The 26,723-nt window shown below is 43.6% G+C and overlaps 1 protein-coding gene across 1 annotated transcript; it reads left to right on the top strand.

The window, feature by feature from the left end:
* The first annotated feature begins 4,780 nt into the window (after window positions 1-4,780).
* NT5E (5'-nucleotidase ecto) lies at window positions 4,781-26,261 on the top strand. The gene is made up of 9 exons (XM_065681306.1): window positions 4,781-5,399; window positions 10,149-10,371; window positions 15,624-15,812; window positions 19,506-19,703; window positions 21,202-21,353; window positions 21,785-21,893; window positions 22,178-22,327; window positions 23,880-24,080; window positions 25,499-26,261. The coding sequence occupies exons 1-9, from the start codon at window positions 5,067-5,069 to the stop codon at window positions 25,654-25,656; spliced, it is 1,713 nt and encodes a 570-aa protein (XP_065537378.1). The 5' UTR covers window positions 4,781-5,066; the 3' UTR covers window positions 25,657-26,261.
* The last annotated feature ends 462 nt before the right edge of the window (window positions 26,262-26,723 follow it).

Genomic DNA, 26,723 nt, shown 5'->3' with positions numbered 1-26,723 from the left:
GCTGTGAGATTTCCTGCATTTTAACATCTTCATTTGTAATTTTATATACCACTATGATGCATGGTGTGTGTGTGTAAGATTGCATGTGTTTGTTGAAAGGTATGATTACATCATGTATGCACATGGGATTTGCCTGACCTAATTTCAATCATCTAGACTTGCTCCAGTCAACAGAGATTTTACTCTAAAGTAGGTGCCCATGAGAGGTGGGATGCCTGTTTCTCTGCTATGACAACTTGTTAGCTATTTCCTCATGGGAAGTGTATTTAAGAGCTAGCTATTTTGCATTGTGGCGTAAAAAATATCATGATATTTCACATTGTTAGTGACAAGCAACATACTTCGTTAATGGCAGGTGCAAAATACGCAACTACCCAATTTAACAGGTCAGGCAAGAAGAGACACAGTCTGTGGATTCGATTTCCAAACTATGTTTTCTGACAGAACAATGAAAGTGTAAGTAAAATCCAACTCTGATCTCAAAATCTGTTTTATTTCAGATTTCTACATTATGTTTCCCAGACCCTTTTTTCCATCTGATACTTTTACCTGCCCAGTATTTGATTAACAGCCTGCTCCATGTACTCTTAATTTGGACAGTAAACTCTGGCCTAAGGGTTCTTTTTTATGTCCTGTCTCAGTAACACCAATCTGATACACTTCTTGGGTTGGAATCTAAGCACTTCTGGAGAACAGGCAATAAATACTCACCAGCACCATCATGGTTTCCGGTCAGGTAAAAATGAATTACTGTATACCTGAGATACACGTTTGAATCTAGGCACTGCACCCAGGAGGTCCAGGTGATACTGCTGATAACAATTAGTGGTCTCAGGAAAAGAAAGAAATGTAGTTGCATCAAAAGGGAATGAGTCTGTTCAGACTAAGCATTACAATTAAAATTCATACTTGTAAGACATATGCGGGAGAGATAAGGGATGAGGATCCCCACTCCACCAAGATGGAAATGAGAATGATGTCCACAGGATTTACTGAGGGAAGGAACAGCGTGGGGGGTTGTTTTGTCCTCTAAGGCTCACCTAAGAGACCACTGCCACAATCATGGAAGTCTACTCAAGGAGGAAGTGAGTCTTGTTCAGCCCTGGAAAAGCAATGACAGCATGTCTCAGAGATTATGTGAGCTGAGACCAAAGTAAGCCATGCATGGAGGTGATGAGCTGTATGAGAAGCCAGTGACATTGTTTATACCACTGGCAGTCTTCTGAAGTCTGCTGAGACAGTTCGTTGTTTCTAGGTTCTCGCTCCTGGGGAAGAAGTGGCTGACCTCAGTTTAGACTCAATCAATCATACAGCTGAAGGACAGCAGAGAAAGCCCCTTTCTGTGTGAAGGCTGAAGAGGGAAGCCTGATTATTCCTGTAACACCTCCAAGCAGGGAAATGCCAGGAACCACCACTGCTAGCAGCTCAGTTGGCTTTTGAGCCAGACCACCCTGGAATGCTTGTGGTAGAGCACAAGAAATTCCACCTATGTGGGACGTTTACCCAGCTGGCTGCGAGAGGCTGTGCCAGTTCTTAGTCATCTCAGAGCCAGTCCCTGAAGAGATGGCTCCCTTGGCCTCAGTGACCTGAGTTCCTCTAGAAGTCACCCAATGAAGCTGATTGGACTATTCTTGTCCGATTGCAGAGTATTTTGAAACCAACTATGTTGTAATGCCTGATGTGAGCTGCTGGGTCCTGTGACAGTGATGGCAAGGAGAAACAGTGACAAAAGAAGCCTTTTGGAAGCCCTCTGCAGAAGCTCCAGAAATTACTTCTAGTAAGATTTAATCCCAAAAGTCAAGACAGATCCATTATCCTTTGTCCTATGCTGGCTTCCAGAGTAAGATCAAGAGCTTTCTGCCTGTACAGCTCTGCTGAGTTACCTAGGGGGACAATACAGAGCAATCCAGCTCCTGGAAGGAAACCACCACGACGACAGGTAATACCCATGGTTTCTCAAGGTACTGCTGGCTGGCTGTGGAATTCACCCTTCCCCAACCAAAGGTTTGCAACGCTTCTGCCCAGTCCTGTGTGAGAGCTTTTGAGAGAGCCTTCCTGAGACACATGCCAGTGCTGAATACAAAGACTGATCTCCACTGTTACAGGATGTACCACTGACATCCTGGAGCTTGGCTTAATCACTTCTTTCAGATGAGCAGAAGGGGAGGAAGGAAGAAGACAATAAAGTTATGCATGAAGCACTTTTTTCCTCTCTAGCTCACGCTCTTTCACATAGACTTGTTAGACACACTTTCTGGTGCTCTCTTGTCTTCTCTAACTTCAGTTCCAGCACTCAAGTATATTTCTGTGCATTTTCACAATGTTATGTTTTTCCATAAAACACCAGTGGTCGGCTGGAGAGGCTACAATCAGACCAGGTAGATAAGGTATCTAGTGGACATCCTGTTCTGGCAATACATTCCTGGGCTTGGATATCCATTCTGTGGCCATCCCAGCATGGTTCTGGAGTAGACCTTTTAGCACAAGGTTGGTTCCACATAAATCTCCCTCTTCTTGCCTTAATTAATACCCAGGAAACTGCTTCCCAGGGTAAACGCACTGTTGTCAGAGCCCTAAAGCACAGCAAGAGGATGCTTATTTATGTGTCTGATCAGCTTGTAAATGAATGTTACATGAGATGAGGTCTTTGCAGAATCAGACTGAGAAGCTTCATAAGGAAGACATCATAAACAGCCAAGACCAGCAGGCACAAGAGTCTGGGTGGCGCCTCTGGCCCCCAAGTACTGCACTGTCCATCTCCGGCATACGAGGTGCAGTGACTCTTGAGGACAGCCCAGGCTGTTTCTGATATACTCTCCTGGACCAGACTAAAGCATGCCTGTCCCAGGCATGAAGAGCTCAGTGGAGTTTGGTGTGGGTCTGTGCTTTACAAGCCAAAGACAATACTGGCTATGCAAGCACATTCTGCTTGCTTTAGTTTTTTTTGCTGTCTTTCTGTGTTTGCACAGAGCTGAGGTGAACAGAACCAGCATCTGTTTAGAAATGCTGTGGCTGGGAACAGTGGTTGATGAGGAAAGAAGACAAAGCCAGGCAGATGCCAAAGGCGTGAATGGTGCTCAGTGCACACATGCATGCAAGCTTGGCCATCCAGAAGCAGACCGACTGGCCAGAGTTGTCTTTGTTTTTTGCACAGCTGACTTCCTAGCGGATTTGGGCCACTTGGTAACACTGGTGTTGCTATTTGTCTAGCAGGTTCAGCCTGGAGCCACTGGATCCGGATGAAATGGTGTGGCTGAACTAAGGACTGGTGTTTATTTTCTACACATGATGAGCTGTTTAAACTTGGAAAGTCAGTGGAGATCTAGTCAGTACAGGGAATACATCCCAAAGAGCAACCCCGCAGACCAGCCATGGCACGATACACTCAGTTGTCCATAAAGAGACGTTCCGACATCCAAGACAGCCACATGAGGCTAGCAGACACAACACAAGATTCTCCTTTCTGGAGGGAGACTCGGAGACCACCAAACAGCACCAGCATCTTTGTTCAGGTGATGAGTCCGAGCTGATGTGTCTGCTTTAGGGACCTGATCACTGCCTAAGTGGCAGTGACCGTCCCAACAGGGTTTTAATTGGCCACAGTGAAAACTTGAGCACATTAGAGCACATGTAGGCACCTGCTTGTGGACACCTAAATGTGTCTTGGCTTTGAAGTGAATCCCAGGTGGGCCATTGGTACAGGCGGGCAGAGGAGGGAAGAGCAACCAAAGGGGATGTGGAGAGGAGGAGAGGAAGCACAACTCCTGATTTTGCTGGCACAGCTCATGCAATGAGGGGTTCCCCAGGGATGGGGTAGGCAGTGCACAGCACAGTCATCCAAGGAAATGAGAAGATAACCCCACAGCTGGTTTAATTCAAGTCACGTATGGGAGTACAGAGACGGTGGAGCATAGCCATCATGGAAGAAAATACAGGTTCATTCACTTTCCAACCATGTGAGGAAACAAACAGACCAAATGAGTTCAGATTCCATCCCGTGGACTTTGGGTGCCCAGGAAACCAGGGCATGACATCATCTGGTGGAAAGGAGACAGCAACTCATACAGCCTCTGTAATGCTGTAAGAAATGGTCACTTCTCTACACAGTGGTGAAACTTCTGGTTTTAAGAAAAGCCAACCAGACACTGCTTACAATGTGCAATTCTCCAAAGGTTGTGAGAAAGTATACAGCAGTTACAGCACTCTGAAAGCTAACTTTGAAAAATCCCCTTCTCCAGGTAATTTTGTCGTTTAACAGTGGTAGATGTGGACCCATACAGTGGGTGTGTGACTTTAAAGGAGCAAGTGGGGGCAACAATCAGTCTGAGCTGCTGAAGTGGCCATCACCCCATGCCGTACACCTGTTGGGTTGTATATTTGTGGGTCTCCTCTTCAGCGTGCATGTGTCAAACCACAGAAGCTTAGTGTTTTACCAAAGAAGGAAAATCTTGAAAGCAAATCAAGGCTCTACACTAAGAACAGTAGAGTTATAATTAAATCCACCTTAAAAGTAGCGTACTTCTTTTTAGGGCTGAAATAGCACTCTGTGTTTTAAGCATTGTTGGAGAAAAAGGAGAGGGGTTGAAAACGAGCATTTTCATGTGAGGGGTTGGAAACTCAGTGTACTAAACATTCACCAAGGCTCCCTGTCAGCGCTGGAGTTTGTCCTGTCGCTGCTGGCTGAATTCGCATCTCTGACCTCCAGCAGCGGGCTGGAGCCCATCTCCGTGCCGCCCGTGCTGTACCGTGCTGAGGGACGGCAGAGGGAGGACGGGGCAGGGCAGGCCCCGGGGCTGAGCGATCCCCAAGCCCCAGCAGGCAGCGAACCGAGGCGCGGCGAAGGTCGAGCCCGCCGGTGCCGGGCGGCAGCTCCGCTCCCTTGCTCCCGCCCAGCAGACGCGGAGCACCTGCGGCTTCCGCGCCCCACGGGCAGCCAGCGCCTCGGCTGCGGGCGGGCCGCGGCTGGAGGCTCCGCGGGGCGGCGCGCAACCTGTGCGGGTTCCCCACCAGCCCTCCCCGCCGCAGCCACCCTTTGTACCGGCCCCGCGGCGCGGAGTCCCCGCGGCATGTCGCGGCGGGCGGGCGCGCTGTGCCTGTGCGCGGCGGCGGTGCTGTGCGCGGCGGCGGAGCTGCGGCTGACCCTGCTGCACACCAACGACGTCCACGGGCGCGTGGAGGCGCAGGGCGCGGGAGCGCGGGGCTGCGCGGGCGCGGAGCGGGCGGCCGGCTGCTTCGGCGGCGTGGCGCGGCGAGCGGCGCTGGTGGCGGCGGAGCGGGCCGCGCAGCGTAACGTGCTGCTGCTGGACGCCGGAGACCAGTACCAGGGCACGGTGTGGTTCTCCCGCTTCAAGGGCTGGGAGGCGGTCCACTTCATGAACCTCCTGCGCTACGACGCCATGGTAAAGAGGGCCGGGGGCAGTGGTGGGGGGCTGCCCCGTCTTGGGTGCCGGGTCTGTGTTTCCTTTTCCAGCCCTTGCATTGACGCCTCCTGGAGTACGTAGCGCTGCCCCAGAGAAGTCTGTAGGGCTCGCTAAAATCGTGGTCAGCATCGGCCAGGGGTAAGGAAGGAGAAAAGAGGCGATGTGCCGGGTGACTGGCACCCGACCGAGCGGAGTCATGAGCTGGCAGCCCCGCGGGCAGCCAGAAACAGGGAGCTGGTGCCAGGGCTACAGAGAGGAAAAGGCAAGCGTGCCGTGGAAGAGCTCCCCTTGGGAGAGGCAGGAGTTTGGAGCCAGCTGGGGAGAGGGATCGGCAGAAGCGCGGAATCCTTGGTGGGGCGCCTGGCCTGCGATGGAGAGGGTAACCGCGGCAGAGGCTCGCAGCCTGCCCTGCGGGAAGGGCCAGACGGTGCATGTTGGCCATGCTGTTGCAAAGGGTGAGGATTGTTAGTTTTCATCAGTCTCACCCTGGTCGTGTGCAGTCCCACCAGAGCTTGTGGTCTTGGCAGGGTGTAAAGGGCTGGATACGTGTGGCCCAGGGACTGAACAGCGCACCTTTGAGGAAGCTGTCTGAGGCTACACCAGTCCTGTGTTTTTACTCTGACTCTTTTGGTCGTCCGAGTGCTGAGAGAAAGGTAGAAGAATTTGAGGCTGAGATCGGGGCATGTCACTCCATGTCCTTAAAATCTTTTGTCTGCTGATACATAAAGCCTGCTAATACACAAAGAATTACTGTGGGTTATTTTGCTTGCATACAAGCACCCTTTTCCTCAGAAAGGAGGAGAGAGATTGAAGTTATGTTTGAGGGTGACTGCGTATTTATCTCATTCCAACTGACAGCTTGAGGAAAAAATCTTCTGTGCATATCACATCCTCTTGTCTTCATCTTTTTTGCTTGCTCTGGAAAATACTGCTCTTTCCCAGGTAAAAATGGCTTCACCCGTTGCTTCCCTCTGCCTCAGAAGAGTTGCGGAAGGGAAAGGATGCCCCAGTACTCTCTCTTGGGCTAAACACACTTCATACCAGACAGACAGGTCTGTGAAGGACGCTGCTCCCTGTTCCTGTGTCTTGACAAACCGTTTCCTAATCATAAAAATAACAGGGTTTTTCACCCAGTGGTGTGTGTGCATTCAGGGCTCATTCTCACCGGGAGCTGGAGAGCCCTTTGGGATTGTGCAGTGCAGAAATAGCTCAAGGTGGTTTTTCCTACCTTTCTTCCCAAAGCTTGCTGCTGACTGTCACTCCTCAGCCGCACGTTTGCTGGTTTAACTGGTCCACGGACAGGCTGGGAGCTCCTGATCATATCGCAAGAAGAAATTCTAATGGGCAAAATCAGCAATATTGAGCTTGTGCCCAGTTTCAGAAATGCATTACGTAGGAAGCGTGTACTGACTGTTCAGGAGATCCCATGAGCTTTTTCATCAGAATAAGATTAAAAAATAATTCCGGATAGCCAGAGGCTTGTACTGAATGCTGATGCCTTAGGTGAAGCAGTCAACCATTTGTTCTCTGTGGAGGTGCTGCATATGATAATTTGAATGCTGTCACTGGATAGAAGGGGACAGGGCAGACTGAGAGGCTACAGGCACTCCAGACATTTGCAACCAAAGAGCCTGAGGACAGATGCCAAGTGTTGGGCAGTGCTGTGACATCCTTTACAACTCTTCTGTCCATGGACTATGAGCACCATGCAGTGGGGATGGTGGCCGGGTGGGCGTGGAGAGCCAGGTAAGAGCCACGCTGCAGAAGAGCGAGCCAGTGTTTCTTTAAGCAAAATTTGGGAAGTCATATCCCTAACAGAAGGGGTGGGGATTGCTGAAATGGTTAGAAGCAAGATACAGGAGTAGGATTACTAACAGGATGAAGGAGGGAACATGAGTCATGGAAGTAGTTACAGGATAGGGGCAGGAGCTGTAGCAGGATTTAGGGCAGCCTGGCAGCGTTAGGGGTTTATTCCCCAAATGGGATGAATTTCCTTCTAGGTTAGCTATTTTCTCATTTCTGCCCTTTCTCACCTCAAGCCTGTTTTGTCTTGTTTAGCGAGGTATTGCCTTCCAAATTTTCTTGGCACTAGCCTTGCTTTTTGGTGTAATTAACATCAAAATCATAATTATGATACTGCAAAGGCAATAATTGGAGTGATGATGGAAGTCTTCTGGTTTTACTTTTAAGTTGCATCCTTCTGTTAATTTGTATCCTGATTTTGAAATATTTTTTAACTTGGTTTCTTGTGAATAGGAGGATTATAGGATCGCGTGCTGTGTGCCTAAACATGTCTGTTTATTCCTCCTTGTGACTTACACTTAAGCTGGCCAATGAATTCAGATCTGGCGAAGAGATATTGCACAGGTACAGCATCCTAGAAGCTCTGGGCATAAGGGTGGTTAGAATACAGGGACCCAGAATGGTACACATCCCCCTCCCCAGAGGACAAGTTGCATCAAATACAAGACTGTATTATTAGCCACCAGTGATTTCTCATGAACAAGAGACTTTGTAACCACCCACACCATGGGAAAAGTTTTGATCAAAGCCTGTATCCTAATGGACATGAAATAATCCAAACGCAAGATACAAAGCCAAGAGAAACAAGGTTTCATAAGTGGTCGGTTGGTTTTGTTGTTTGTGGGCTGTCGGGGTTTTTTTTCCACAACAAGCTAATGGCAGTTACATGCAATTCAACTTATTTCATTTGCAACCTTTTGGGGGGGAGGGTGTAATTGCATGTTTAAGATAAACAGAAGGCACATGCATCAGCCAAAAGGAAATAGCTTGTTACGTTCTGAGATGCTCCACCAGTCCATGGAGGTCTTTTCACAACATCAGTCAGCATCGAACTGATGAAGGAATCAAAATGAGTTTCCTTAAAGTGTTATTCTTTCTTACGTGATTTTTTACAGCAAGTTAGATTGCAGTTAGAATACGGTTAGAAAGCTGATAGAGTTGGAGTGCACTGTGGCTTCCCAGGTCAGGATTTTCCTAAGGACAGTTCTTGGTTCTTTTGGAAAAGCGCTGCAGCATCATGCAAACAATTTGACTCCTTCCCTGGGGTGTGAGTAGGGTTCTCATTAGCATCAGCAGGAGCAGTTGGTTGCCAGGGATGCCAAAGTTACTGCTGATATCCTGACTTTTCCACAGGGCCATTGACTACCTGCCTGTGGGGGTCAGAGGAGTCAGGAGGCTTTGTCTCCTCCAAAAGCAAGACTGCCAATCATTTGACTGAAATATTGAGCTTCCATGCCTCTAGTGGTCCTGCTCAGGTTGGAACATGACCAGGGTTAATATAATCTATCTGGGAAATAAAAGCTGGAATAAACACATAGAGGTTGTTTATGTGAGTAGTGCACATAGGTGTATAAGTCTTTCCAGATGATGAATGTGACTTTCCCTGCTCAATCTTCAGAATGAAATTATAAGCACGCTTTTGTCTAGAAGGGCTGGTCCGATGGCTTTAGCACTCCTTTCATGCTTTGCTCTAACTGCCGCCTGAAAACTTGTCCCAGGTTACACTATGACTATGTTTTCTATAGCTGTTTCTTCTCTTTCACTAACACCTAAATATGATACAATGTTCTTGTATATATGGTGCTTCAGCAAAGTTGCCATCTATGGACGTTTTGATGGTTACTTGGAGGCACAGGCATGTGGCATGTTAGGCTGAGCATGAAAAAGGGGTGGGTAGAAGAAAGTTTTATGGTCCTTTTAAGCAAGTCCATTTTCGTTAAATTAGGCAGCCAACCTAGAATAATTAAACATTCTCATCCTGTTGGTATTATGTTGCTAATTGATAAACTGGACTGCTTGTTTTGTGTGATAGTTTTAGTTTAGATATAGTTTCCATGATAGTGTTATCATAGAATCAGAGAGTCATGGAATGGTTTGGGTTGGAAGGGAACTTAAAGATCATGTAGTTCCAACCCCCCTGCCATGGGCAGGGACACCTCCCACTAGATCAGGTTGCTCAAAGCCCCTTTCAACCTGGCCTTGAACACTGCCAGGGATGGGACATCCCCAGCTTCCCCAGCCAACCTGTGCCAGTGACTCCCCACCCTCATAGTAAACACACCTGCATGTGTGCACACACCCGTACTATGGATTGTCTGTGGAGATTCTCCCTAGCTGGTAAACATAAGAACTTCCAGTGGGAAATTATATTGATGGTGTCTAGAAAATGATACTTGCTTGTAACGCGTTAAAGTGCACAATAACTTCTACTAAAGGTGAATTAAATGTGTTTAAAAACCTGTATTCTAGGCACAAGCTCTTAAAATACATGTTTTAGTTAAAGATAACAAATACTGTCATTGGCATTTAGCATTTTCTTCAGTATTTTTTTAAGCAACATATTTCCTGTACACAAAATACGTATTTTCCTCTGTGGCTCTTGTTAATCCTCTTTCTTGGAGTTACAGGATGAAAAAACAGTGGTTTTTGGTTTGGCGTTGATTGCAGACCTTATTTATGTAGGTTTTGACTGTCACATCTGTATTGATAGAAGAGTCTGAAAAGCAAAAACCTAAACCTAGAAAAGACAAAAATAACATTTCTGTGTTCATGAGAAACAGAGATGTGCTGTTTTAGACAAGATAGGGTTTTATTCCCTAGAGCATAGACTTTGTTTTCTCATACATACCTTTATATATAATTTATGAGAGCATTTAGACTGAATATTGGAGGTAGGGTCTTATAGTTTCTTTTTGCTTTTCACAGGCTTTGGGGAACCATGAGTTCGATGAAGGTGTGAGTGGATTATTGGATCCTTTCCTTAAAAATGCCAGTTTTACGGTTTTGAGTGCCAACATCAAGGGGAAAACCCCATTAGGGAACGAAATGATGAAATATGTTAATCCTTTTAAAATAGTACATTTCGACTCAGAACCAGTAGGAATTGTTGGCTACACTACAAAGGAGACTTCTTTTCTTTCACAGCCAGGTATGTTTTCTTTAGTATATAAGTTTATGTCCTTTGTTAACTATTTTATTACTTGCCCACGTTTTTGAATCCAAAGATTAATATTTTCAGCTGAAAAGTGAGACGTTTTATCAGTACTTACTTGTATAGTTCAACTTTGTAACTGCCTGTTTTTTGAAGTGGAGAAGGCTTGTTAACATTAAAAGCCATTTTCATACAGACCTGAGTTCTATAGTGTCACTGAATTATCCACAAATACTAAAAAAGTCAGTGAGATTGCAGAAGAGGTGGGGGGTGCTTTAAGTGTTGTTGGGTTTTGAAACTTATATTCTTTTATATTGTTGTTTATGCATCTAAACAAATGTTAAAGCTTACCTTTACAGCGAAATGTGCTCAAACCAAGGCTTCTCTCTGTGTCTTGAAATTGTGATCTTGGGTGCCTCCAAGCTCAAGCCCTAGTAAAAGCAAGGAGAGCTTCCTGTGTATTTTGAAGCAGAAGTTGCCCAAGATGTTTTTAGTTTCTCAAATATTTCCAGAAATAAGACTACAGAAGGAACACCCATTCAGCTTTTACCACAATTGCTTCATTCATGAGTAAAATTAGAACTGATGAGGAAAAGGCTTCTCAATTTCGTTTTTTTCCAACACTGAAGGGGTTTTGGTTTGTTGAGGTTGGTTTTTTAAGTAAAACAAAATGGTCGACTGGCATGAGAAACACATTTCAATCAGCTGTAGGAGATCTGAGTCATTGCCTGCTCAAAGCTCAGCCCCCCGCACCCCATCCCCCCCAACAAAATCAGACTCTCTGCCCTGTTTTGTGCAGGAGGGATGCCCCAAGCGCCGGTTTAAAGCAGTTTCCACATTGAAAAATGACTTCATGTTATTACTTCTCTTTCCATCACTTAGTAATAAAGAAATAATGCATAGCTTTTTTAAGAAAAGGAATATTTCATACCTTGAGGAAATACTAGAATGCAAAACCGTTCTTTCTGCGCTTTTTAATTCCTATTCTGTATGTTTAAAGTATCAGGAAGTGGACGTCTGAGGTCAGCATAGACTTCTATATCTCACTTCTATTTTACAGTGATGTGTTTTTGGAGTCCTTTCTTTTCTTCCCCCAACAAAAAAGGATCTGTATTTTCTGTAGGCAAAAGAACTTCACCTGTGCTTGAGGTGAAGTTCTTGAGGGGTGAAATGCTTGAGGGTAGGTGTCATCTAACATCACGCTAAGTTTGAACACAGTCAGTGTTCTTCTTCATTAGGAGTTAAGCTAGATCTCAGCTCGTCTCCCAAACAACTCCATTGCTGTGGTGAGGTCATCAACTTAACTCTCTTGCAAATAAATTTACTAAAGAAGAATCCAGATAGTGTTGGAATGATCTTCTGAAGCATTTAACTACACTTCCAGTAACCTTTAGACATCATACTGAATGCCTCAGTATGCAGAGATGCTATAACAGATACCACAACTATTAAAAACAGTGTTAAAAGGGAAGGCTGGTTAGTTCCCTAACTGTTAGCTCCCTGAGGCAGCCTTAAGCTAAGTATATCCCACAGTGTAACTGAGCAATAAGCAGAGCAAATTCTAACAGCAACATTTATAGTGATCCGAGTTTTTACAGTTTTCTGCTCTGCTTTCTCAGTGTGTGGAGGAACATTTGGAAGCTTTGAAAATGTGAATTCAGGATATATTAATATAGCTCAGTGACTGTATATCATCCGTGACCTAGCAGTCCTCCAGACTGATAAAATCATGGCAGAGGTGGGTCGGTGGCTAACTAACTGTCAACCTAATTCCTTAATTCAATGAATAAGATGTGTTGCACATTTTAAATTCAGCACCACGCTTATCTCTACACGCTTCTTCCAGATGGTTCTGTTTTCTCAGACTCTGCAGCAGTTGCTTTGGCGTGCTGTACGCTCTTAGGGCATTCTCAAGGCAAATAGGAAGTATGAAAATGCTGAAACGTGAATTCCTACATGACCCTTTTCCATGGAAATCTTTTGTGGGTGTGATTTCTTCTGCTGTCAAATCCCAATAACTTTGGCGCAATCGTGAAGTTACAGTTTGTACTTTCATAGTTTGCTTAAACCGGCTATCAGCATACTTGAACAGAGTATGAAGTCCCTCAGTCTCAGTGGTTCCATTGTGAAGGAACAGTTAATCTTTGCTGCAGGTACTGTTACTGTTGCTCGGAAACCACAGGGATGGGGAACTCTTAGCACAATTTGTAGGTTACAGCCAATTGGCAGTTTTTCTGAAGTTCTTCCTTCAACAATCTCAGCCAGTTTTTCCACATCCTCCAAGTGTTGTTTATAACTTGGCACGTAGGCAGAGTTGTCTATGTATTTGTTTTGCACTAGTAATCCTAAGAGCATCTTTCTAGTATTTGGTGGTACCAGCTCACTTGCTTTAGTTCTGCAATGGTGTTGTAAACATCACACAAAATGGTAATGTCTTTATCTGTCCTGAGAGATGCTACATACATGTTTGGTGCTGTGAAATAATATATCTCATTTTGTCTGCTTTATTTTCATGTAAGGTAGAAGCCCAAAGCTGCTTACTCTGTAACCCAACAGGCAGCAAAATATTTACTAGAACTATCAGCTTGGCAGAGTTCTCTAAAATGGAATTTTAAATTCCATTTATTCCACTTTATTCTGGCTAGCTTGCATAATATTTTTAACATGCAGCCAGTTCTTTTTCCCTGTTCATTTACAGCAGTCTGGATGTTTTATCTGAAACTCTGCACCATCTAAAAAGAGAAGAGGATGTCACATCAGTTTAATACCTTGAAACAGAAATGAAATACAGGCATGAGCAACAACTAACTCTTAAATAAACACTTATTTCAGTTCAGATTGTTTTGAAATGCATGCAGGTGGGTGCTAAGCCGCATATTCCTTTTTGCTTGGTTTTGTAGAGAAGTGAGCGCTGTGTAATTGCTCTTACAGTCTCCCGCTGTCTGACTTTTGAACCTGCTGGCCCATTTCAGCTCTATTAGATGAAGTGCTTGGATGACTAGGATACAAAGCTGTGTGAGGGCTGGGCTGAGGGGAGGAGGTGCAAGAAACCTCTGCAGGAGCCCCTTTCTGAGGTCAAGGTGGGCAGTGGGCAGTTGCTGGATGGGTGGGTTTGGAGGTGTAACTGCCTGTGTGGTTGGTGGTGCTGGTGGCTGCCTGTGCCCTGCTATAACAGTCGTGGGAGAGAGGTGGATTTACTGGCACAGGACAAGCCTTGTTTTAACCCTCATTGTGAAAGTAGGTTTGCTTGGTTCAGTGTGGGTTGAAGATTAATAACTGTATGTCTTCAGTGTATTGTAGGCTGCAGGTAACAGAGGGGTAACAGAGCTGGATTATCATGGACCACCTGGCATGGGAGAAGTTAGCCTATAGGCAACTGGATGCTGGCACAGCTGGTCAGCAGGCTCACTTTTGCTCTTCATGTAGAGAGCCCCGTTCTCTTTACAGAACTGGTCCCCACATTGTGGTATGCAACACCATTGTAGCTGGTCCGTGGATGGTAAGATGAGTATGTGAAAGGCCTAGGCTCAAGGAGCATTTCTCAGGCTTCTCTTTTTGCCAGTAACTCTGTATCAGGCCCAGTTCCTGTCAAGCACAAGGATGTACAAAGAAGGGCTGAAGTCAGTGTCTTCCTTCAGGGAGAATAAGGCTAAAGTTGAACTAAGTGCAGTTTTCCACTGTCTTAAGAGGGGGTTTATAGAGAAGACGGGGACAGACTCATCCCAGAGGGACGCAGAGAAAGGACAAGAAACAATGGGCTCATGTAGTAAAACAGGAAATTATGGTGGGACGTAAGGAAAAAATTTGTCACGGTAAGAGCAGTTAAGCCATGAAACAGGTTGGCCAGAAAGGCTGTGGAATTTCAGCTTGCTGGGAGCAGACCCATGTGGGCATCCTCATTTGGCTTTGAGTTCCTGCTTTGAGTGGGTTTTGGACGAGATGGCCCCCGGAGGTCCCTTCCAACCTCAATTAACTTATGACTCTTTGATTCTTAAGAAGAGGTCTGCAGGAAGAAAATGTGGGGATGCGCTGCACGATTCAGTCTGCAATGTGCAGTACAGAGATTCCCTCTGGCAGTAACAGAACTATTCAATGGGTGTGGTGGTGAACCAATTTATGTAACCCTCTTTTATCTCTTCCATTGTAGCTGCTTCCTCTTCATTTCCTGAGACATTTTGCACTGGATTGTGAATTCGTTTCACTCCTCCCTTTGTTATGAAATAATGTAAATCTTTTGACTTAAAAAGTATATTTCAAAATGGTCTGATCAAAAACTCAGCAGGAAGGAGAGGAATTAGGTAGAGGCTGAATTGGTAGAAATGTTTCTCGGTTGTCTTCACTGGTAAGTTTAGGATTACAGTTTGTTGACTCTGTTCTTAAATTCCATTCTTAAAACTTTGTCAAAGAAATTAGTCTCCTACATAGTCAGTCCTTTTGCGCAACCCAAAACACTGTGCCCAGGATAAAAGTGCATGTTTATCTAGTGCTCATGTAACTGTTTGTCATGTTAGAGTAATTTCAGCGGGCACAGAAACCTTGCAGAAAGACTGAGTTTCCCAACATTGTGGTCTGGAAGTGGTTTCTCCTTTCCAGACACTCCATTCTTTATGTTCTCGTTTCAGGATGGTAGCTCAGTGGTGTGCTGTGCTGTGCTGTATTGATATTGCTGAGAGTGGTTCGCATTAGGTGAGATAATCTGGGTAAAAAGGCAGTTCAGAGTTTGCACTTTGAAGAAGCTGCTCTTTAAAGCCTCAGGGGGGAGAGGGAGGGAAAGAACAAGATGGGTGTGGAGTAAAAATAGAGATTTAACTCAGGAGAAGATAGAAGACCTCAAGGAAGTATAATTTGGGAAGGAAAAAAGGCTCTGTAGTACAAGTGTTTATGCTCAAACACTTACTGACGTATTTAGTTTCCTTTCTCTAGTTAAATAACAAAACCCGTTCAATTTTTGATCCCACAGTTGGTGTCACTGGTACTTTTTAATGGATTTACAACTTGTTTAGTATAGGCAAGTACATACAGCTTAGCGAAGGAATGTTGTTTTAGTCTAAGCACAAAGGTGCTCCTGAGGGACTGGAGAACATCAGACCAGGAGCTTGGACCCTCTAAGAGCATTTGAAAGCCACTGATACTCAAAGTGCCATTAATTGTACAAAATAGCACCAGATATAAACTACTTTTTTGTTTGTTTAAACTAGTAATTAAAGTACTTTGTAATAATGTATTTACATTTGTTCTATTTTTTTAAGGGGATGATGTTGTCTTTGAAGATGAAATTGAAGCATTGCAAGTACAAGTGAATGAACTTACTGCTCTGGGAGTGAACAAAATAATTGCACTAGGACATTCTGGTTTTACTGTGGACAAAAATATTGCCCAAAAAGTGAAAGGAGTGGATGTTGTAATTGGAGGACATACAAATACATTTCTCTATACAGGTATTTAACTTCTTACTAAAATGTTGCTCCTAAAGCAAAGCTAAAACTGTTTCTCTTTAAACTCTGAGAACTTTCACAAATACAGTTTACTGCTGGCTGTACTGGGACAGATCCATAGCTGGTATCTATCCATAACTTCCATGGAAGAAACTGATTTAAAATAGTCTGTAGGTAAGCAGTACCCTAACTCACTGAAAGGTTTCTTAATGCTGTGGATGTTCAAGGTGACCTGTGCAAAGCAGGACAGAGAGAGGTAGTAATACTAGTAAACTACTGCCAAACATACCGTACCTGTTTCAAGTTCATACTACAAAGGAGTAAATAAGATGTTAACATTTAAACTTGTGTGTGTTAACAAAAAAAAAAAAAAAAGAATCATGTAAGCCTTCAAAAGTGATACCGATGTTGATTTTCTATAGAATCTGATTCATAGGTCTCCATTAGCCCTGACATTAAAAAACTCTTCCCAAGTTTTCTCTGTCTTTTTCAGTCCGACTTTTAATCTCTGATTTTATTATTCATTGTTTCAGAGGTAGACATCATTCCAGAGGTGAACACTGTTGATCTCATTTCTTCCACAGCAATGATGCTTTAGGGCAAAACCTGTCACCAGCAGCTTCTCCAGTGCTGCTGCCTTCCCTGACCCCATGAGTAAGGACACAAGTAAAATAAAGGCTGGGCTTTATAAACCATCAAAGACAGCTCATTAAATTTAGCTCGTTATATTAACTGGTTGAGAATATAACAAGAACTGTCCGTAATTTTCCGTGAAATTTCCCTTGTGCTCTAGTCACAGAGATAGCACTGGGTACCCTAGGAATTTAAACACTTCAAGGTGTTGCACTGTCCACTTCACCCTCTCTCTACTCATCTCTTCTCACTTTCTCATGCCTTTTTGTCTCATTTGGGCTCTCGCATTTTACTGTCCCGACTGTTAAACAGTTTCATGCTACAGATACACATTAAACAGTTTGGAATATCTCTTTAGTTTGGCCTCAAGGAATAACTGATTACTAAGCTGGAGCCACAGAGTATTTACACACCTACCTACAAGTCAGAGGCTGCTCACACTTAGCGTACGGGTGCAGCAGAGAAGTGGCCAAACTGGAACAGACAACAGGACCATCCATCCCAATGTCTTGTCTCCAAGAGTGACTGAGAGTGAATGGTGAGGGAAGAGTGGACAAGCCTGTAGAGGGGCTGCACTCAAGTCTGCCTTCATCAAAGGGGGCAAAATGTCTTAAGTCAAAGTGGCTTATTGGACATGGTCCAAAGAGATGCCACTGTTCACAATCGGGAATCGTGATCTGAAGTGCTCTGGGAGTTGAGGCACAAAGTTCACATCCCGTCTATATCTGTAGGAGTTCACATGCACATCTTTTGTCATCCCAGAAAGTACCCCACTGTCCAAGTAGACTAGGTCAAGTTGTTCAACCTCTCCCCATTTGAAACTGCACTTGCTAGTCCATACAGGAACACCAAAAGCGCATTTGTGAGCCTTTCCCTTCTAAGTCAAAGCTATCAGCCAACAAGGACACAGCCACGTCTGTGGAGGCGATTTGACTGCAGAGTAAATGTCTAAATTTTGTGTGTGTTTCTATGTGTACATTAAGCCTATACGCTTTCATTTAAATCAAGAGATGTTAGATCAGTAACTGGCAGGAGAATCTGGGAGAGTGTTTTGGCTCAGTCTAAGAGGAGATAAACCAGCTGGTCAGCTGAATCTCTGGCTGTCATGGGAGTTGAGAGACAAACTGGCCATGGCAGACATATCCATAGAGATGACTTAATACAAGGGCCTAATCTTGGACTAGTCCAACCTGTCTGTCTCTGAGACATTTGGAAATCTTTGATTTATTCACAGATTATGTGGCAGATGTTGCCTTGAACTTTTCAGGTGTGCTTCGGGTGTGTAGAACTGATTGAAACAGTAACGGTGGTTTTAGGTTAAAGCATGTTAATTTCTACTTTTCATCAGAAAGGATGTTCTGAGAACGCAGTGTGTTGGCTAAAACAAGGGAAGGAAACAGGAAAATGTTACAGGTTCTTCACTTACCCCGTATGAATTTGTGCATTTGTAATGGAACAGCATCTCACACTTTGACAGAGATGTGTGCATGGGTTCTAGTGATGTTTTCTCTGGGGATAAGATGTGCTGAAATGTCTTTTCATTTCAGAAGGAGCACATTTGCTCTTACAATGGAGTAATGTCATAGTGATAATTAATCCTTCAAGAAAGTATCAGTGTCAGAAAGCATTTCTTTAGGAAGCAAGAAATGAATAAGCATGTAACCGTGCACAGCTGATGTGAACTAAAATGACGACCAGAAAGCATCAATTTATCTTGCTAATGCTCTGCTCATTTGAAGGCTACACAAAGGCAAGAGATCAAAACAGATTCTTTTTCAGTTCCAAAAAAAAACCCAAAGCCACTTTGCATGGATAAATCCTGCAGGGTTTTCATTAGCTACAGGATTTCTTAAATTCTTCCCAAAATAAATATCAAATAGTGAGGAGGCACCACCAGGAAACCAGCTGTGTTGGCCCAGCTAAAAGCAGAAAAACTAGTTCTCTGGTAAACTTGGTTCAGCTTGTATTTTGTTACAGCTTTTCTCCCTGGAGAAGAGGAGGGACTAGAGAGAAATAGGAATTGTAGCTCTAGGAGGAACATTTGTCCTGCTTGCTTATCCCAGGTTTTCATGTTATATAAACAATTGTAAATGGAAGGAAACCACTTGTTCAGTGAGCAGTGGAAGCGAAGAGCCTGCTTTCCTCCGGATCCACGCCTGCACCCCCATGCCCCCGCCGTGCTGGCACCCAGGCTCTCACTGACACAGGGATGGGAGGTGCTGCTGGCTTTGGGACAGGGGGAGCAGCAGGCTTTGAGGAGGCTCTGCAGCGGGGCCATGCAGCTCACAGTGCCTCTCAGAGCTGCCTGGCCTTGGTCTTTGCGGACAGTGGGGTAGAAATACTGAGGAAATAACAGGGGGGAATGATACTACTCAGATAATAACGTCAAGGCAACAGCGAGAACACTGGTACCCTGGAGATAAGAGCTGTACTGTGTAGTTTCCTTTGCTGCTTTGCTCCCCTGCGTGGTTTCTAAATCCTGTGGTAGGCTATGCTGATTGAGCCGAGATCTCTTTTCTCTGTAAATGCCTTTAATCTATCTGTTTCCAAATCCTACATCTAATCACTCTTCAAACTTTGCAGCTTGATGAGAGTTTTAAATGTATGACCACATAACTGTAATGCTAATGAAAAAAAAACCCATGTATGTTTTATTAACATTCTCGTTTTCTATCTGATGCCAAGTAGTGTAGTGTGAAGGCTGAACAATACATTTGTCAGCCAGAGGCTTGTACACGTGCATTACTGAGAGATTTAGATTGCAGTAACTGGAATGAAAAGCTCCTTTGTTGCTGTTGTGACATGATGTCATGGAGAAGCGTGCTGTCACAACTTAAAAAACACTGCGGCAGTTCTTAGAGCTCATGTCCTGAAAACAGCATTGTCTCATGCAATAACATAACTGTTATGTTACTGAATTTGCCATCCAATACATTTATTGCTGTTTCTGCTTAATGTCCTATTTGGGGTTTTTAAGGCCGAGAAACATTTGAAATGTCATTCTGATAATTCCTGGAAGGTCACATGAGCTGAAAACCCGCTTTACATGCTCCTTTTGTGCAGGCACCCCACCCTCCACTGAACAGCCAGCTGGCCCGTACCCATTCATGGTTGACTCAGATGATGGGAGGAAGGTGCCAGTGGTGCAAGCTTACGCTTATGGAAAGTATCTTGGTTACTTAAATGTTACATTTGACAAGAAAGGAAATGTAGTTGAAGCAGTTGGAAACCCCATTCTGCTGGACAGCAGTGTTCCTGAAGGTATGTGGAACAGACCTCTGAATTTGCCTGCAGCACTCTACTGCAATTCAAGTGTTATTATGTTAAATACACAGTACAGCATCGAAGAAGAATCAGGCTTTCTTCCTGAGCTTGCAGTTCTCTTGTGCGTAGGGTTCAGGCTGTATTACAGTTGTACGCGTTTGCCTCTGTTTCTTTTTCTGAGCAGTGGCCTTTGCATATGCACAAATTCAGTGTATGCTTTTGTCTGTTTAAAATGACTGAAAGTCCTTTTGTAAGAGCTTAGATGATACACTACCTTACCATTTGGTAGAGCCCGTTTTAGCTAGCCCTGTAATTCTGATTTAAAAGGTTGAGCACTAATTTACTCTGTTTTGCCGGTGGCTGTGTTCTCCGGGACAGAGTTTAGGGCAATATAGGAAATTGGAAATGTTCCAGAAAAAACCCTCTGGCAATGTGCAAATAAAACACATGAACCCACAACTTCTTTTTTTGAACGCTGATTGTGTTCACTGTTTCAGCTCTGAAGCATGTAAAGAACTGGGAGGAGGAAGGTCTGTTGCTTTCTGTTCATAGCCATCCAAGCTCTGTTACCCTCTTTTTGTTGGCTCTGTAATTACTTAGGGCTGGTTCTCGAGTCTTTGTTTGTTGTCCAGCATTTGCATGTGTGAAGCTTTTTTCTAGGTATGAAGCTGAAAAGTCTTTTTTTCAGACTTTCTAGGTTCTACCCAAGTATTTATGAAATAGATAATTAAAGAATTATTTGTTCATAGATATTCTGATTGACTATGTTATTATCAGTGATCCATGAACGGAATGGGGTGATATAAAGAGACTTTAAATTCTCTCTGTGATGGCAGCAAAACTAAAAATTCAGATACATGGGTGCTCTTACTTCATAAGTGTTGCTATTGCTGCAATTGCTTTAAACTAACAGCTGATACAAAGCAGCGGCGACATTATCTGTATAGACAAGTATCTTTGTATCTGGTATTGTTTTCTTAAAGAATTAGATTTGCATCTGGCAGACACATGTGCATAGGGAATTAATTTCTGTGAGGAGTTTATTCACTGACATTGGTATTTGAGCTACTATTCCTTTTAACACTGCATTAAAGGGGAGGAAGCTAAAAATAGGAAGGAAGAAAAAAAGATATGATGTCAAATATAGACCAAGCTCACTGGTATGTTACAAATTCTCTCACTTGTAAAGGTAGGTGCTACAAACCCTGTCAATCAGAGCTCAGAACAGGACTGGGCAAAAAGTACTTCTAAGTGTTAGGAGACAACCTTTCTGTGGCACAGGAATAGCTTGTTCAGTTGGTTATCTCATCCTGCCTGCTCCCTTTCCGGGCTTTGAAGTTAGTGTAGATGTCATGGCGCTTGAAGAGCCTTTAGGGAGAGTGTGATGTTTTAGAATCATGAAGAGCAGGGTCTTTCCTAAGCTTTGTATTCACTGAAATGTCACTAATATGAGATACACGTGATGCTTATTTTGCACTTTTATACTACTTTATAGATGAGCACATTAAAGAAGAAGTGGAAAAATGGAAGAAAAATCTGGGGAATTATTCTACAGAGATTGGGAAAACTAGTGTTTACCTGAATGGTACAAGCCAAGCGTGCCGTTTCCAGGAATGTAACATGGGAAATTTGCTTTGTGATGCTGCGGTAAGACATTGCTGCTCCGGGTGGCAATGACATCTAAGTGGTACCCCAGAGCTATTGGATGAAATGCTCCAAACTGTCAGCGCACAGGCTCTGCTGCTTTCCAACACTGTGACACCTAGTGCCTCCCTAGGAAGATCTGGCAGAAGCCAGGCTGTAATGAATCTTGCTGTACAGAGTAAGGAGCAGTTTATTCTTTGGATGAACCCACATATAGAGGGCAGCTCACAGCTGGCTCTGAGACTGCAGTTTTAAGAGACATGGTAGTCTGACCTAATGAATAAGTATTTATGTTATAGTGGGGCTGAAGGTAATATCAAAGAAGATACAAAACCTTTCTGTCTCTTTTAAGTCTCAGATTGTATTTGCTGTAACTTTCCAGAACCTAGAATAAGTGAAGATGAAAAAGCAATCTAAACATTTTCCTTTGGTAGCTTTATGAGAACGTTGGACATCCAGATAAAAAGTCGTGGAACCATGTTTCAATGTGCATCCTGAATGGAGGTGGGATACGGTCACCCATTGATGAACAGAGCGCTAACGGTATGTAAAATGACAAGCTGAATGACACCTTTATCAAAAAGGAAGCATTGAAGCATATTGAATAGCAATACATGCAGCTACATCAAACTCAGATTTATTAGTCTTGATGCTTGCTGGATGATAAAGACGTAGGTTCTTTGACTGGGACAATGTATGTGATTCTCACCTCTCCTGGCCCTTATTGAATTTTATTTGCCCCATTCCTTGTCAAAAATGTATTGTTAAACAACCTAAAATAATGTTGTAAACTTTACAGAACTCGGCATTAAGTCTCATTCCCCCAGGTAGCATTACTGTGGGAGATTTGCTGTCTGTTTTGCCATTTGGAGGTCGTTTTGATTTGGTGAGGGTAAAAGGCTCCACTCTGAAAGAAGCTTTTGAGCACAGTGTGCACAGATATGGAAAAGGAAGCGGAGAGCTGCTGCAGGTTGGAGGTATGTTTTCTTCCTTCCTCTTCTCAATTTTCCAAGCCCTTCTATTGGCCTTGTTTGTATTATGCCTGTCTAAGAATGGAAATCAAGGTGGCCACATGTGCCAGCCCTCTGCCTTACACGTGCCAGCTGACTGCTTATCCTGCATGTGTTTAATGGAGTCACTGCAGCACGTGGCCCATCACTGTTCCCATCAGCAGAGACAGGATTCCTGGTTGGTTCAGTAACCTGTAATGGCAGCAGTTTAACACTTCAGTGAACTCCAGGAAGATAACTAATTGAGTATAGCTGTAATACACTAATAGCTACAATAAACTGGGTTTCAGTTCACTGGCAGCCTACCCGAAGCCCCAGACTGGATATCTCTGCCAGTTACTGCCAAATTTGTTTAGCAAAATCATTTTGTGCCATTGTCCAATGATTGCTGACAGTTTTACAGTTAGTCCAACTGGGCTATGGAATTGCTGCAGTGACTCCCTAAATATTTCAGGGATGAAGAGTTAATATTAAAAACATGTGCATTTCTTGAATTGCAGTTCCCCACGTATTTATCCAGATGTATACTAGGCTACAGTCATGTTTATTGCTGGTCTCTTTGTGATGCCGTGCAGATTTTATTGTTTATTTAATAGAAAAGCTAAACAAGGGCAGGGGCTGATGGATTATCCCCAACTCCCCCCCCCCCCCCCAGTGCCTCTCCACTCAAATAGCCTAATGCTGGAGGTGCTAGAGCTCGTATGATCTACAACCCCCACATGCCAAGGACACAACCCACATCTCTCACTTCCCACCACTATGTTCTTAGGTACTGCTACGGTAAAGCAGTATCAGCCCCTCTGTTTGCTGCCTTCTCACAGAAGATAGCTAGTAGCTCTGGAAAGGGCTCAGGACAGAAGATCCAGAGCAGGAAGAGAGCCAGGGTTGGAAGAGCCTCTGTGCTTTCTAAGCTGCAGTGGCTTCCTGATCAGGAAATTCTTGGCAGAGCTGTTGTGGGGGCCTCACTCTCCCCAGAGTTTGACTGAGGAAGGCTGACAGCTAGAAACGTTACTGCTCCTACTGCAACTTGCAGTCCTGGCTTTCTTTTTCAGGACACTGCCTATTACCCATAATAGCTGCTAAATTAGGGTGGCTGGCTTTAAAAGAAGTCATTTCAGCCAACAAGCCAGGGCAGTGAGAAAGCATATGACTACAGAAATAAGGGAAGGTGTTTTTGTATAACTGTATCCTAGGTATTTTTATATTGCAGTTTCCTAATCTCATAACTTTTCCTTCGTGACTCCTTGGATTAGTGACAAGAACAGAGAATAAGTAACTGAGGTGGGACAGTGCTTCAGCATTTCTCTAACATCATCAGTTTTCTTGCATAAAAGTTGAGTAGTGTGCAAGGAAAATAGGGCATTAACTGGCGTAATTCAGAATGACACAACCTCTCGGGCTACTGTTAACCTCTCAGTTAATGTAAAGAATCAGGTGAAGATGACAGAGGATGATACCCCTAGCCCTGGATGTTCAACAGGTGCTGCATAAAGTGGCATTTCACCGTGTATTTTTGTAGGCATCCACGTGGTCTATGATCTCTCCAGAGCCCCAGGAAGCAGAGTTGTTAACTTAGAAGTGCTCTGCACAGCCTGCCGTGTCCCAGCCTATGTCCCACTCCAGATGGACCAAATATATAATGTGACTCTTCCATCCTATATGTTATTTGGAGGTGATGGCTATCATATGCTGAAAGACAAAAATCTGGGATACAGTAAAGGTAAGTATGAGACCCAACAGGGCAGCAGATAAACAATTCCCAAAAGTTGAAAGATCTTTATATAGTACAAGTCTCAGACTTTTTATTTTACTGGATAAATTATTTTCTAGTCTGACTTCTTGTTTGGTTTTAGCCAGTAGTTATGGTCCTTTTTAGTTATAGCACAAAAGGTTCAAAGAGAAACTGAGCCTCATCTGTTCAGCACTGCTTAGAGAGTGGTTCTGAGATCAGGATAAGCCAGAAAAGGAGCAAAACCACATACGACCTTGCACATGTACTCATTAAAAAACAAAGCATCAAAAAAGAAGATGCTATTTTCTTTAGCCTTTAAATTTCCACTTGATAGAAGTATTTGCAAAGACAGAATGATCACCTCTACTACTGAAGGACACGCAGCTCAGGCAAGGGGACGGATGCTGAGCTGCTCTGCGGGAGTCAGCCTGCCCCTCCAAAAGCAGCAGGACTCTGGCAACAGCCACCCTGCTAGAGACCTAAAAAGGAAGTGTTTTGCAATGCTGTGTGAAGCTCCTCTGAAGCTGCATGCAAACTGTTAGAAACTCAGTGTTCATCCAATGGACACATACATCCCTTAAGACAAAGGAAACCTTGAAAAAACTTTTGAGATGAAAATTGATTATTTCTGAAAACACAAAGAGGATGTAGTGCTGTGGTTACAGGGAAAAAAAGTATCTCCCAGGAGCACATCTGTTTTGCCAAACTTTTAATTTCATGTGCTCTGCTTCTGGATGGTAAAAGCATGCTTTTACAAAAAAAAAAAAAAAAAAAAAAAAAAAAAAGTATAAAAAATCCCTTTGAACCTGTATTACAGCTCTTCTTTTGTTTCTACAAATGTTTCAGTTTAAAATAGATTCTCAGATTGGTGTTAAAGCCTACAGCTTGCAAATTTGGGGAGGCTGTCCCTCACACTAATTACCTGTTCATGCAGAAATAAATTCACATATAGAGAAAGCACAAGAAATCATAGAATGGTTTCAGTTGGAAATGACCTTAAGATCACCTTAAGGTCCAACCCCCCTGCCATGGGCAGGGACATCTCATACTAGACCATGTCACCCAAGGCTCTGTCCAGCCTGGCCTTGAACACCATCAGGGATGGAGCATTTATCACTTCTCTGGGCAACCTGTGCCAGTGCCTCATCACCCTCACAATGAAGACCTTCTTCCATGTATCTGATCTAAATCTTTAAATCCAGGTTGGATGGGGTTTGGGCAGTCTGGTCCAGTGGAAGGTATCCCTGCCTGCGGCAGGGGGGTTCGAACTGGGTGATCTTTAAGGTCCCTTCAAACACAAACCATTCTAGGATTCTGTGATGATTCTATGAATTTTAGACAGGTTCTTAAATGTTAGTTAAGAGCCAGGCTGCTGCAGAGAACTCTTGTTTTGTCTGTTTGTTTAGGTGAACCTGATATTGAAGTTGTTACCCGTTACCTCCAGAGAATGAAGAGAGTTTACCCAGCAGTTGAAGGTCGAATAAAGTTTTCTTCTGGATGTCTTATTGAAGCAAGTCTTACCCTGATTTCTGTATTGTTCACCATAACGTTCTTGCATACTTGATTTTTGCTTACTGTGTTTCCATTTAAAGTGAGGAAGGCAGGCAGAGATGATGCCAACAAAGGGAAAAGAGAACTGTTCCCTTTTCTTAAACCTTAAAATGAATGTGTGTTGAGGTTTCTGCTTGTCAACAGTAAACAGCACAAGCCATTGTTTTTAATCTGGTAGAGGCATTGAAGCACATGGTGCAGCAGAATGAGAGGGCAGAATTCATAACTTCTCTTAGCTTGAATCTGCAGGTACCTGCAATTCGGTTTGAAGTTTCAAGGAGCAAAGTTCCAGGGAATACTCATTGTAAAACAACCACTGACCAAAATGGGATGTTTTTAACTTGTCATTTTTTAGCTACTTTAGATAATGAGTTGATTGAGAATCTGGTTCCAGTAATGTAAACAAGCTTTTAAATCTCCACTCAGGGTTAAAGCTCTCAGTCTGCTATTTCTACTTTGCTTCCAGTCATATGTGTTGTAGAGCTGGATTAAACTCGGTGTCATTAAAAACATGGGGTCCATTTACATGCAATTGAAAAAAGTTTTTCCAATTTTCCTTTTGAAGATGCAGCATCTCACTTATGTTTTCCGTTAATAAATAATGCAATGAAAGCTTCATTTGATTTGCATCAATTTAAACAAACTATATACTTCACTATATAATATGATCAGTTTGGAGACTGTATCCAAGTGAGAAAGAACACTATCTATGATTATGGTGCATCTTTATATGAAAACGTTTACACCTTTTTCTAAAGACAAAAGCACAGGACTCCTACCCATTACTTATCAGCAGCATTCAGAAAGAATGTCACATGTGTATCGACTCCTTTGGAAGTAGCCCAGTAATAGGGCTTTTTACAGCAGAACCTAGCTTTATGACAATTGTAATCATAACTCAAAAGCCTATCTCATCTATGGCAAGACTGTGTTTGAGAAACACACAGTTCTAAGAGATGGGCTAATGAGTAATGGAGCTTTGAGCAACCTGGTCTAGTGGAAGGCATCCCTGCCCATGGCAGGGGCGGTTGGAACTAGATGCTCTTTAGGGTCCCTTCCAACACAAACCGTTCTGTGATT

This window comes from Lathamus discolor, chromosome 5 (assembly GCF_037157495.1).
Source record: "Lathamus discolor isolate bLatDis1 chromosome 5, bLatDis1.hap1, whole genome shotgun sequence".
Taxonomy (NCBI): Eukaryota; Metazoa; Chordata; class Aves; order Psittaciformes; family Psittacidae; genus Lathamus; species Lathamus discolor.
The sequence above is the reverse complement of the archived record's forward strand: the minus strand, read 5'-3'. Positions and strand labels throughout refer to the sequence as shown.

What these genes read in the sequence shown, in the direction of transcription:
- NT5E (XM_065681306.1), top strand. Translation starts at nt 5,067, where the DNA reads ATGTCGCGGCGGGCGGGCGCGCTGTGCCTGTGCGCGGCGGCGGTGCTG. An exon ending in TCCTGCGCTACGACGCCATG is followed by an intron (nt 5,400 to 10,148) that starts GTAAAGAGGGCC and finishes TGCTTTTCACAG; the next exon opens with GCTTTGGGGAACCATGAGTT. An exon ending in GGACAGCAGTGTTCCTGAAG is followed by an intron (nt 19,704 to 21,201) that starts GTATGTGGAACA and finishes ACTACTTTATAG; the next exon opens with ATGAGCACATTAAAGAAGAA.